At 37.6% G+C, this 14,220-nt stretch overlaps 1 protein-coding gene across 1 annotated transcript in view; it reads left to right on the top strand.

Annotated features, from left to right (window-relative positions):
* SRRM3 (serine/arginine repetitive matrix 3) overlaps positions 1 to 12,123 on the top strand; it is a 571,012-nt gene extending 558,889 nt beyond the window's left edge. Inside the window, exon 16 of the mRNA XM_089676583.1 lies at positions 3,927 to 12,123. Within this exon, the coding sequence (XP_089532709.1) occupies positions 3,927 to 4,122 (196 nt within the window). The 3' untranslated portion in view covers positions 4,123 to 12,123. The remainder of the gene's footprint in view (positions 1 to 3,926) is intronic.
* Positions 12,124 to 14,220: the final 2,097 nt, after the last annotated feature.

Raw genomic sequence — 14,220 nt, 5'->3', positions numbered from 1 at the left:
CACTCCATGAGTCTGTCCAGATCATCCAGACTTCCTATCCAATAAGCCAGTGTACCATCCTGTTTCTCAGTCATGGCATGGCTGTTGAAACCATGGCCCAAAAAGAACAGGGGGCATTTTGGAGTCAGTCATCCCTACCTTCTTGAAAGCTAGAAAGTTGACTTCTTGCTAAATCTACCATCATACCTGGAAAGCCTACTTGCTTGAGTCATGCAAATGTTATCCTAAAACATACTCTGTCATCCGTGTTCCGTCTTTCCTTTAGTCTGGTATTGTTCCATCATTTGGCCTTGCGTACCATTTAGGGGACAAAATGGCTTTGGTCATTCTGTTTCAAAGACCTTTGAGCTCTCACTCCCTAGTTAAGGCCTTTGTTCAGAAAGTAGTTGTTAATGTGTCCCCTGGCTCTCTCTGCCCTTCAGAAGGCACCCCTTAAACCTATAGGCATATTCCCTTATCTGACCTTATACATACAGTAGCCTTTTTGGTGTCTCTCACCTCTGTGAGGAGAGTTTCTGAGTTAGCAGCCTTATCCAGTAAAGAGCCTTTCTTGGTGTTGCACAAGGACAAAGTTGTCTTCAGGCCCAAGGCCTTCCTCCTCCCAAAAGTGACCTCTGCCTTCCACCTTAAGCAGGATTATGTCCTTCCTCGCTTATGTCTGGCTCCAAAACATTCTATAACTTTTTTTCCACTGTCTGGCTTCTCAGCTACTGGCGTTTTTAAGACTCTGATTCAGGAAACTGTGTTTCCTAAAGCTGTGTCTTCCTGCCTCTCACTCCATCATTGCTAGGTAGATCAGCCTAATTATCACTAGAGCCTATAGTCTGAAGTATATGGTTCATCCCTTCCCTGTTATAATACACTCTACCAGATCTGTTTGTGCTTCTTCATATGTTCGGTATCAAGCTTCTGTTTCCTAGATTCCCTTCCAATCACCTGAATGTAGTTCCATATAACCCAGTCGTATTTACAGTATTTAAAGAAGCCTGAATCTTGTGCTTTACTCCAGGAAACAGATTTTAATGGTAAGTAAAAAAAAACTATTATCTTTAAAACTTTCAGCAAGTGAGACACATTTCTTTGAATTAAAGGCATGTATATTTTATTGTGTAACTGTTTATTTGTATGTCACATCATTTTATGCTATTCCATCCTACAAGGTTCCTTTTGAAGATCAGCTGCCAATGATGTACGTTACAGCAAGTCTTCTTGGTTACTGTGGTAACCTAATCACTATCAGGTGTTTACTGAAAAAAATGTAACTCTCTCCCATATACACTAATCACTGACAAAATATGTGTTTTCTTACAGTCTGTTGCAAATCTGGGATCTTGGTTTTCTGGCTTTGACCTCTTACCACCTATTTCTCTCTGTCTAATATATGTTGCACAGCTTTTGCCAAGCTTAAACATGTTTTCGAACAAAAGGGTACTGCAATTCAAATGCTGTTATAACCATTTTATGGTTTTGAAATTAGGCAGAACTATGTAGTCTTTTTTGGCAGTTTTTGTAGTCTCTTTGTAGTTTGTTTTTCAGTATTTCAGCATACAGCCTATGTCATAATCACTCAGTTTATAAAATAAAAATGGTGTCAGTATTCATAAAGTCAAAAAGGTGCTGAAGTAAGTTAGAGTGCTTTCTCCTGCCATCCTATCATTTATGGTTGGCTAAGCCCTGTCATATAAACAGTTGTGAGAGATGTGCAAATAGCTTTAGTGTTCATGGTTGCAATTTACATCATGTGTCAGACTGGTATACGACGCAACATACTAGGGCCAAATGAAAGAAAATAGCAGTTTTGTGATGCTCTTTAAATCCCAAAGTACTGTATGGGCTACAAAACATTCTGCATTTCTAAAGGTATGCTGTGTTGTAATGGATTGCAGTTCCTTTTTGTTTGACACTAACGTATTCATATTTAATGGTTCAGTTATCTACTAACTATTTGTCTCAACAATTTCAGCGTGTGTCTGAGGTGTGGATAATGTGGAGCAAACAAAGCAGAAAGGTCATTCAGTTTACTTTATTAGCCAACAATAATTTTAACAGATAACCTTATAATGTTTTTGAATTACAATTCCCAACATCCTCAGCCTTTTATGTTGTGAGCTGTGGTTCATAAAACACCATTTTTTTAGTGCTAGCAATGACTTTACCAGATACTTACATAATAAATACAAGATTATTTTTGATTTATACATACAGATGTAGCAGTATAGTTACCCTTTGGTATGTTCAGAAATAGTGAGCACACTGTGAACCACATTACCTTAATCCTTATAGTGACTCTGACCAGAGGTAACTAGAGATATAGAGATATTAGCATTTGCTTTTCTTAGTGATCTATCACCCTTTTGGTCCATTATTACACTACAAGCTTTTCATGGAAAAAAAAATAGCAAAACACTATCAACTCCATTCCCACACATCTCTAACCCCCTATTTGACTAGAGCACAAAGATGAAACATATTTGAGGGAAATTTGGTTTTTATAGGGAACTGTTAAATCATAATTTGTTGTCTTAATGCTGTGTCCTTTTTTCTGTTTTTTAAGTATAGTAGAGCTGACGTGCAAGGAGTTTTTAGTAATCTTATGTTATTTTTTGTGTTGTTGAAATAGCTAATGATGAAGAATGTAATGGAATTATATATATATATATATATATATATGTAGTCTTGCCACCTCATCCCTCTGCGAATATGAACCAGCCTTCATTACTGGAACCAGAGAGACATCTTTCCCTCTTCTGATGTGGCTAAACCCTATCTGCCTCTTCACACCGCATCCAGTGCCCAGTCTTCCATTCCCTTTATCCCACACTCATTTTCTTCCCATTTCACAGATTCTGTATTAGCTCCACTGAGTTTACAAACAAAACAACATCTTAATCCACAGATCAGGCACTCATTTCAACAGCAATAAAATTTTTCAATTGCTCTTAACAGAAGTCTTTTAACCTCTTAAGAACGCATATTCCTTGACTCTTAATTCCCCTAGAACAGCAGCATCACCCCCAACTCACATAGCTGCCTTTTTTCACTCCCCCTAATGCAGAATGAGGTCCTCCTCAGCTGCCAACAACACTGTATGATCCTCACATCTTAGCAAAGGATGCTCTTTTCTATGATTGAAGAACAGCATTTCCTCAGTTGGAAAACAGACTCTCTGTTACCATATTACAGTGAGTCATAGGATCAGATCCTTACTGCCTTACAGAGTCAGATCACACACCGAACAAAGCAGCAACTAATCATCTGTCACTCATTTAAAGTGACCTTGCCTCTCCATACTTTTTCTCCTTGTGTGACAAGTAACATGTTCGGTGCTGAGATTGTGACTAAGCATGTTGGGCACTGTGAACACTGAGTGAAAGTGAGCAGTAGCGTATGTATTGTGATAAATGCAATTTATGTTCTCTACAAAGGGTTTTAAAAAGAGATTTGCATATGATGGCTCAATGTGCTGTTGTAAAAGGCAGGCAGAGAGTAGAATAATAGGAAAATTGTGTGGAAAGCACAAATCTTAAAAGTAGACTGTTACATTCATGTTAACTCAATGTTCACACAAACCTGAAAAATTAGTTTATAGTTATCGCAGCTTTCAATAAATGTGTATTCGCTGTAGAGATCAACTGATTGCCTTTCATAGTGTGGTTTCAGCACAATGAATGCTTCCACTTGGTACCTGTACTGCTGCATCTGTCTGCATATATCATTATGGGGTAAGATTTGCACCCATTACCACCCTTTTCTTTTACAGTCTAAAAAACGTAACATCTATGGATAGAATGCTCAGAACTAACATATGTCTGTTAATGCAGTGAATTATTAACCAATAACAAGATTGTTTTCTTACTGCTCTGTCTTTCTGGTGGCAACTTATAATAAGCACAACAATGTAATTATTACTTATCTTTAATTTTCAGTGCCCGGAAGCGCCCAATTCCTTACTATAGACCTAGTCCATCTTCCAGCTCCTTGAGCAGCTACTCTCACAGCCGTAGTCGAAGCAGGAGCTATGACAGTTACAGCAGCTATAGCCGTAGCCGGACTCGGAGTCGTTCTCCCAGCCACAGTCGAAGCCCCAGCTACAGAAGCAGTTCTGAGAGTGCTGGATTTTAAGCCTTCTGTATCAAATGAACCCTGCTATTAATCACACCTACTACATAAAGTAGAGTGTTAGCGCAAGAAAATCCAGTGGGTTGGAATGTGAAATAGATCAATGTATGTACATATATAAATAAATATAAAGAAGATACACTATCTATAGCATCCATGATATCACACAGACATATTTCTGTAAAATGAACAGTGGTTCTAAAAAAAAAATCACACTTAAATAGGAAGTCTCACATGTAGTCAAAGCATTACATCTATAACATGAAGACTGTGATGATTGTAGTTTTAGTCCAGATCCAATGCCTCTAAGCACAGAAGCCATGGGCTTTGACTGTCTTGCAAAGAGTGGGTAAACACATTTGTATGAATGCGTAAAGACCTTTGAAAAGCTACATAATGAATACTAAAGATGTAGTCATGCACTATGACATTTATATCCCTCTCTTGGTTTCTTTACGCTATTGTTCTAATTAATTTATTGTGTATATAGCTGATAGGTAACTGGCAAGGATGTTAGATACCAGAATGGTGGGTAAGCATAGAGTCAGGATAGCATAAAACATGTCAAGTTTTCTTGTATAACTTAATTTAAAATCTGTTACTACTTACATGTTGATGTAAAGATATTTGTGCTCACACAGTGTAAATGATATAGGTCAAATCTGGACTTCTAAATTAAACAACCCAGAGCTGTGGTATCTACAGAATATAGGATGGTTTTATATGAACTTTTGCTCTGACTATGCAGGATAAACAACAGGTACACAATAATTCTAGACCCTACAGCTGCTTATACATACCTCCAATTTCTCCTTTGCCCCCATGAGCAAAGAGAAGAAACCCTGTGTAAGCCCCAATTGCAACTTACAGCATACGTAGGACAGATGACTCGCTGTTCACCACCATATGAAAATGTGAGGTGCCTGACTGGCCAACATCAAAAACCAGTTAAGGTACAAGCACTTTCAGAGGCTGAATACTGATTTTATCGTGTTGCGTTTCCTTGTATGGGCACAACAAAGGGTTTATTGGGCTTCTCAGCTGGCATTGTTAATAAAACCTCAGATTTCCATTACACGTGACCCCTATTACTGTACTTAGTTGGAAGTGGTACCAGTATGCAAACCTTACTGTGTCATTAGCAGTGACTGGTCCTTTGCATAAATGTGAACTGTGAACTTTAAAAGCCAGTTTTGTTTATCACTCCTAATCCAACAATAGCACAGGTTCAAGTGGCAAACTTTGCTATAATACATATAGTTATAGAAATCTGTAGCTTAGTATTGTGATACACTCTTCAATGATATTTCCCACCTTTGCTAAAATATGGTTGTCTCACGTGGCATGGCAAAACATCCCCATAGCACAAGATATCCTGTATGCCTGCAGTCTTATTCTCCACATGGATAGATTTTAGCATGGATTTGGTCAATATCATGGAATATTGACAGTTTTTTTTATCTAGGCATATTATCTGTTCTTTTGAAGCCAAAGAGACTAAACAGTTTTCCTTTGTTTTTTTTGACTGAGCCTGGGTGATCTCCTATATTATTATCCTATACAAGTACCTGAAATAAATCCTGAAGTACAGCAAATGTTACTTAATGAGACAGTAATGCATTATGGGCTGAAGTTATGGTTTTAAATAGTGTTAAGGTAAGTGTACTCAAAACTGTTAAAATGCTTCCTATCATGTAAACCGCAGTACCTATAACCTATTCTATCTGCTAGGCACATTGGTATTTCATTTGTCTAAAGTCAGTCACACAAATTGCAGTCTGTTAGATTTAACAACAAATATGGAGTTCGGTTGCTTACCTGAGTGGGCATAAAGTGAATCGTTTAGATAATTGGTAGATCTAAAGGGGATGTACAAAGACTGTACAATCAGATTGTAAACTGTGTGGACTGATTTAGATCTTCTGCATTTAAACTAAACAGCACATTAAAAAAAACAAACATTTTGTGTAATGTGTCTTGGACAAGTTCTCCTTGGTGCTGCAAACATTTCAGTATGTTTCTGGTTTAATCTTTATCTAGATGAATGTTATCGTAGGATTAGTTTTTAAAATGTGCAGGGCTGCAACAGTACAGTTTCTAATGCATTACCAAATGCACATCAGCAAATAATTCACTATAGCTGTATATTTATGGCAATGCAGCCCTCTTTAGTTTTAAAAACTGATCTTAGCTGCTCTATGATTAATTAGTTTGTATCTGAGACAGTGTCTAGGGAATATCAGCTGTCCACCTCCGAAAGCAGTGTTGCTAAGATGGCTTTGATTTCACCGACCTGCAGCACCTTACTCAGCTGCAGGTTCCAAAGCTTCTGAAACATTTTTGCATTACCATCTCTTCAGACTAATTTTAGTGATGTGTATTCTATTCTGTACCTTTTATTCAAGGATACAAAGTCCTTGTGGTCTGGTGATTTTTCTCTGTTTGGCTGACTCTGCAAATGAAACTCAATGCAAAGGCTGTGTTTACCATTCTGGAGTTTGATTTTATTAAGAGACCTGGTGTAAAATGGTAGTATTGTCTGCAAAAAAAGGAGCTTATGACCTGAACCTGAAAAGAGTTGGTGAGCAAGAAAGGCAGAGGCATGTGTGTAGACATTGTATCTCACTCAACGGTCAGAGACCACCAGTCTTTCATCTAACTGAGATTATCAGTGCTTCTCCAAAAGTTATTTATGCTTTTTTTCCCTTTAGAACTTATAGACTAGCTCATGGTAGCAGTAGATAATTGTGGATTGTAAAAAAAAAAAAATGTCTCATTTGGTTGACAGTATTCTCTTGCAAATATGGAATTTGGTTAGTGGTATCATTTCTTTGCATGGACCATTTCATAATATATTACATAAAAATAATAAGTTTCACATGCTAAGAATAGAGTAAAGGTTAATTAGCTAACATTGCAGTACATCCATCATTCTTTATTTTAAAGGGGATCACTAGCATTACCTTTCTGTCTTACGTACAGTTGTAGTTGTTCAGACTCCTCTCAAGTACTGAAAATGCTTAGCTGTACACTGTGAGCCTCTCACAGTTCATGCTAGTCAGATAGAGTCTGCCTCATTTCCAAGCTAGGAGACATCTAGCATCATTGTAGACCAGGGGTGTCCAACCTACGGCCCAAGACGGCTATGAATGTGGCCCAGCACAAAATCATAAACTTACTTAAAAATGTTCATTTCTTTCTTTTAGAGATTTTTGTAAAAATGTATTTACACTTAGCGAACACATTTGGCTGACGTTTTATCGTCCCAAAGAAAAATATCCCACTCTTCACAATCATGCCTTCACAATTCATGTCATCTGTTTTTGGCAGCACCTATATTTATGAGCAACTATTTTCAAGGATGAAACACACAAAGGGCAAAATTAGAACCAAAATATCTGATCAGCACCTTAGGAATTCATTGAGAATTTCTACTACATCCATCAAACCAGATATTGATGCATTCGTTTATCAAAAACAGTGCCAAATATCGCATTTGTTTTATGTTGCCCCTTTTACTGTATATTAGAAATATTACAAAAACATGACATTTTAATACTCATATAGGTATCTATATCAGTGATCTTTAACATGTGATCTGCCTGACTTTTTCTGCTCATGAGCTATCCTTATTGTTAGTGTATTTTATGTATGCTTCAGTACAATTCCTCTTCTTCCAATGTGGCCCAGGAAAGTCAAAAGGTTGGACACCGCTGTTCTAGTCTAATGTTTCTCGGCTTTCTTTTCAGTCAGGGCACTGTTTAAAATGATGCAAAAATCTCAGGACATCGCATTCTAAAATGTAACAAACTAAACTAATAGTTTTACATAATGCAGCTGCCTCTACACATGTAGGACACCCAACATTCGAGAGGTTTTTTAACAAAGTAATATGCCTTTGCACACTGGTACTGACTAGTATTTCGATGTTTCTCTTCTCCCTCAGTTTCTCTCCATCATTCAGCTAACGTGACCCCAGTGCTGAAGGAGGGGGGGAGACAAACAAGGTTGCTCTAAGGCACTCAACATCCTCCTTATCAGCTTATGATGGCATCAGTTGTTAGGAAACCGGTGGTTGGCTTGCTCAGTGCCCAAGGTTGTAATGCTGCACAATAAAACCTTTGCCTTGTGTAGCAAAAAAAAGGCAGGCTTGATCCACCTGCTGACTTGTTCACAATTTCGGGCACTTTGCCAAAGCAACCCTGAAGAACACAGAAGCCACCCCAGGGTGCCATGGCACCCTGGTTGATAAGGGCTGTTCTAGCCTTTTCATTTACAGCCTGACTGTCCCTGGCTGGCCCCTTTCATTAATGTGATTTTAGTTCTTTCAGTCATAAAGGCTCATGTAGGTGTTACCATGCATTTTTCCTAGACTGCCAACTCCTCCAGACTGACACTGAAAGAATTCTAATATCTGCATACCTCCTTCCAAGAGTTAGTCCACATGTTGTATCAGGGCTGAGGGCTCTTGAGAGGAGTATTGATGCAGAGTGCTGTGATATTTTTAGGGCATTATGTACAGCACCCTGTCACCCCACCCTCCCCTCCCAGTCAGCCACGATTTACGCCCATTACATAGAGAAGCACAGAGATCCAGCAATAAGGTATGTAACAAAATAGAAAGGTTTTATGTAAAAATTTAATTATTATGTTAATTGGGGTGGGGGAGAATCAGGGAAGGCATAATTCAAGCAGATTAAACCTCAGGTTTAAGATTGTCACTAAGTTGTCATATTGGTTTCACTGCCTGTAGTTTTCATCACATGTTCTCAGCTTCATTTTTCAGAGTGCAATAGGTACCTACATTTGTAGAAACTCTCCTTTATCCCCTGATTACCACCCTATTGTAATCAAATAACTAGATTGGTAGGTGTGATGGGTCAAGAGGGCTGTGTTGTGATATTTTGCTGAATACTCTGTTTAGTTGCACTAAAAACCTGCTGCCTATTATAGTAACATGCAATCATGCGCACAAAGAGTTATTTTCACCAAGAATACATTCACTTCAGCATTGCCAGTTGCCTTTTATGCAGTGCATGTATACAATGAATGTGTGCGCCATACATCGATCTTACTGGGTTTTTTTTTTTAACTTTTTGGAGTCTTGTAATACTGACAACAAACACTGACGAGGCTTAATTAATTTTTGTTTCTATTAAGCTCCAGAACCGCCATATCTTATCTGCTATACCGAGTATTGTATTATTTGCCCAGGTCAGCAATACCTTTCATCTTTCTGAACACACACAGAAACACTGAGCAGGCTTTTGGAGATATAGTAGGCCAAAATCTGATGTAGATCATTCAATTTTCTGTGAAACAGGACTTTAATACAAAACGCAGACAGAGAAAACCAAGTATTGTGAGAGCCTAATTATTTCAAAATATTCTGTTTTGTCTTACGTTCTCCTTTAAAGCAAACCTGTGTTCACTTCATAGTTCCTGAACAGCAGGCACATACAAAGGTGCCTATATGTACAGTATAGTTGTACCTCTTTTGGAGCCAGATACGCTCAAGCTCTGAAAACTCTAATATGCAAAAAGCAACTTGTGCTTGGATCTGCTCCCTCCAGCCCCATTATAGCTCACTACTAGTCCATGGGATGGGCATGACCATGCACCTCAAGTTCCTGCTGTACTTAAGTGGCCACAGTTTAGATCCTTAAAGTGAACACAGGATTTGACTGTTTTTGGCTAGCTTTAAGGCTTTGGTTGAACCAGAAAATTACATATTTCAAGGTTGGTCCAAATTTACTGAATAGAAACTGCACCAAAAGAGTATTCATTACACAAAATTTACCAGTAGAGGATTACTTTCCAAACTGTAGAACCAACAATACAAATTTCAACCAAGTGATGTATGTTTGTGGTAATAACTCTCTATACCAGGGCCATTAAATTCATGGAGGACCAGTAAGATTTTTGCCCTTCAGAGATGCAAAACTTATCTTTCTGTGAGGCCTCAGATTTTTCATATCACAGACCCTTTTTTTCATCACAGGCCCTCCTATGCATCATTGCCCTCAACCCCCACCTCACATCACAACCCCCCTTTGTCTCAGCCCCCCCCCCCTTTACACTACAGTCCCAACCTTTACATCTCAGTCCCCACTTTACATCAGTGTCTTCAGTACCCCCCGTCACATCACAGTCCCCTTTACATCACAGCCAAGCCTCTACATTAGTGTCCTCAGCCCTCCTTTCACATGACAATCTTCCCCCTTTATATCACAGCCCCCTCTTTACATGAGTGTCTTCAGTCCCTTCTTCACATCACAGCCCTCCCCACGTCAATGTCTTCAGCCCCCTTCAGATTACAGCCACCCCTTTACATTACAGTCCTCCCCCTTTACATCACAGTGCAGCAGATCTGGATAGGGGGAGGGAAATGCCTAACTTTTCATGGGTAAGTGGGTAATTGGTTGTTAGAGCCATCTTGCTTTCTAGCAGTCAATCATCCAATCAACTTTAAAACTTGGGCAGCTGCTGCGCTCTGTCTAAATCTGCTGGGCCTCCTGCCTTATGCCCAGCTCTGAGGATGACAGAGACATCAGCAGTAGCTGCTGTGGGGTGGTGGGGGAATCCAGAAGATTACAATCAAGCAGCCCGAATAGGACTGTCACTTGGTCCAGATCTGGATCTCTAACTGTCATTAAGCGATACCTGCTCCTTACGAATTACCCGACCCCATGCAAGAATTATACATTAAAACTTTGTTCCATGGATTCAAGTGAATATTTTACTGCACAAAGCCCTCAATTTAATTTAATAACACAGTTAATAGAGTTTAGTAAACCTTGTATTACCTCTACCATTAACTTATGTTTACAAAGTATAAAATGACTATAACTGTAATGAAAGTACTCCTTAATATATACCATGTAGAGCTAGTGGGTCTTAATTCAAGAAGTCACTCCCTGATTATCATGTATTTATTATTATTATTATTATTATTATTGCTATTATTATTATTGTTATTTATTTTGTATTTATTTATATTAAAATGTATTATGGAGTTATGAACAATTTTTGACCAGCTCAAGGTTTTGTGGATGTTAAAATGAATGAGAAAAAACAGTAAGTTAACTGACTTGATTTAAGAAGGAATTTAGAACATGGCTACAGAACATTGTGTTGAATTCTTCCTTTTAAGATTAATTCTTATCTATCTTGAAGCCGACATGAACAAAAAGACACTCCTAAATGCACTTATTGACCGATCACCAATGCTGCTTACCTTCTATACCTGGGAAGTGTGCACAACTCATTTCCTGTACCTAACGACATACACTATGGAAGAGAAAGGACATACAGTATAACAAAAGTGAAAATGGACATTTTTTTCTGGTCCAAATGAATATGCCACTAAGAATTAAAATAAAACAAACATCTTTTTATTGATGCTATTATAAAGCTGCAATACAGATGCATACTATTTAAAAAAAAACTTTAACAAATGACTTATGTTTAATTCTGTTGTGTTAGATGTATATATACAATATATATTTGTTGTATAGTTTCTCAAAGATAAATTAAGTTCAATACATGGGTTGTCTTCAAATTGTTGACTGATGCCAGTTTTACCTTTTATACTCAAAAAATAATGGGGAAAATTACAGATTGCTCTTTTAATGATGTATTTGCTTCTAGTAGAACATAGCTTCCTCTTGCAGTATATGAACATTAATCCATTTGATGACATTAATATGACTGGAAAATGTATGTAGACTGATATTAACTTACAAATTAATGATAACACACAATATCATTCTGATGAGCCCTCTTATCTATACTTGTATATGTTGCATTTTTATTGCATTGTAAATGCAGTTTAAATCTGCATACAACAGATGGCCATTATTAAATATCTCTGATTGAAATGTATTGTTTAAATTATTTGGAGTTATCTACCTTGTATTTGGTAACTGTCATAAAGTCCCAAAAGGTCTGAATGTGATGTGATTTTGGCATTTTCCATAAACTCCTCTATGTTTTAATATATAAGACTATTGGTTTTATTTCAACTTCATAAATAGATCCCTTCTGCTGCTAAGGAGACTGGACAAAATCTTGCCTGTTTCCACTAGATTATGATCATATTACACAAATGGGTCCTCAAAGGTGCTAGTAATGGATTGGCATGTTTATATAAATGAACGGGAAGCACTCACAAAGAGACATCAATGATCACCTTAGCAAGTTTTTCTAAGTGGTTACTCATGAGGCTATTGTTTTTCTCTTTACTTATTTATTTTTGCTTTTTAATATATGCTGGCTTATCTTGAGTTTATAATGTTAACATAAATTATTAAAAGAAAATTACACATTTTCTTTGTATTTTTAAAATAAAGCTAATCAGGCCGACTATTTAACAAAGCCTAAAAGCCAATCAGCAGGTGGAATTCTAGACTCTTTTCACATGTTTATCTACCTTTTTAAGCTGCTCTGCTGAAAATAAATTATATAGAGGAGTACTCCATCCCCTTCCTCTCTAGTCCTTCTTGCTCTGCTCAGACAGGTCAAATTGAGTTTCAGTCAAAGAGAGACTAGAGGCAAACCCCTTGTTCTACCTCTCCAATTTAAGCATTGAAAGTGTGATCTCTGTAAATTGCAGTTGTGATGAGATAGCAATAACTCCAATCTTCATTGAATAACACAGGCAGTGACTCGATCCAGATGACACCTTGTAGATCTTGTGAAGTTTATTCCATAAACTGAGAGAATCTTACAACAATGAACATCGGATAGGTCAAAAGATCATAATGTGATCTGCTTCCATAAGACATGAGGCTTGAAGCTGAAATGTATTACTGGGAAAAAGGGTGGGCTATCTATACAGCCTGAACTAAACCAAAGGAAAGGGAGGAGCAGAGACAAAATACAAAGAACACTTAAAGGCATATGACAGTCATGTGAAACATTACACCCCTCCTGTTAAGTTCTCCATTTAGAAAACTCATTATTCTGTGAAACAAATGTGCATTCATATTAAATATCTATTTCTAAAATGGATATTTTGTTGCTAAAAAATAAAACTTCCAAAAAAAATTTAAACATAGAATAAGAAAATGTGACTCAAAATTATTAAGGACTCCCCTAAAAATTCTGCAATAACTTTACATTAGATAAATATGTCCATAGCTCTCTTGTGAGGTATGTGCATATAAACTTGCTACAGTGAATACTTTTCTTACTGAGTACATTTGGCTTATTATGTCCATTATCTTACTTAATTGCTGAATTTAATTGTTTTATCCTACATTTACTCATTTTCTTTTTTTCTTATCAACCAGCAAGCTAATAGTGGATGATCAAAAAAAACCCCCAAAGGAATCCTCCCCGCTGAGACACTATATTCATATATGTATATATACACTGTATATATACCATATACAGGGGTAAACTGACAACTCATGGGGCCCTGGGCAATAGGGGATCATGGGGCCCCTGTGTCCTTGCCCAAACTCAAAAAAACCTATGAAAAAGGTACCAGGGGCATCTCATGGTGCCCCCTACTGACCCTGGGCCCTCGGGCAGTGCCCGAGTTTCCAAATGGTCATATATACACGTGTTATTGATGTTCAGTTAAAAGAAACACACTTGGTAGTTTGCAAAAGTATGTTTCTGAGATTGAAAAGTCTTTGTTGTTACACAGTTCTCTATATACTGTATACAACAGCTCTGTATTACCTTCTCCAAGTTGAAAGTTTGGGTGAAGTTTCTAAAATATAGAAAATGATTCTGCATTGTAGCCACGAACATGTAGGTCTCTCTCTCAGAGGACTGCTGTCAATAAAATCCTTTGAGTGGAGGTGAGCTCGTGCCTCACTGTGTGTGTCAATTGATGCACACAGCTCAGCTTGGGAGTGAGCCTGCTAATGTGCCAACATAGGAACCAGCTTCCTATGGTGCCACACAGAGAAGGGGAAGTTCCGGGCTGCTCTGTGCAATGCCATGTTTATTATGTTAATAAAAAAGACCCTTTACTAGCACTTTAAAATAAACATTACATTAGGTTGACGAGGGCATGAATTAGCACTCTAGTGACATTTTCACATGTTTGCAATTGCTAACAGTTTAAATAATATTGCATTCACTGCT

Source organism: Staurois parvus, unplaced genomic scaffold (genome assembly GCF_062004578.1).
Source record: "Staurois parvus isolate SC_StPar_1 unplaced genomic scaffold, SC_StPar_1.0 ptg000172l, whole genome shotgun sequence".
Classification (NCBI taxonomy): domain Eukaryota; kingdom Metazoa; phylum Chordata; class Amphibia; order Anura; family Ranidae; genus Staurois; species Staurois parvus.
The sequence above is the reverse complement of the archived record's forward strand: the minus strand, read 5'-3'. Positions and strand labels throughout refer to the sequence as shown.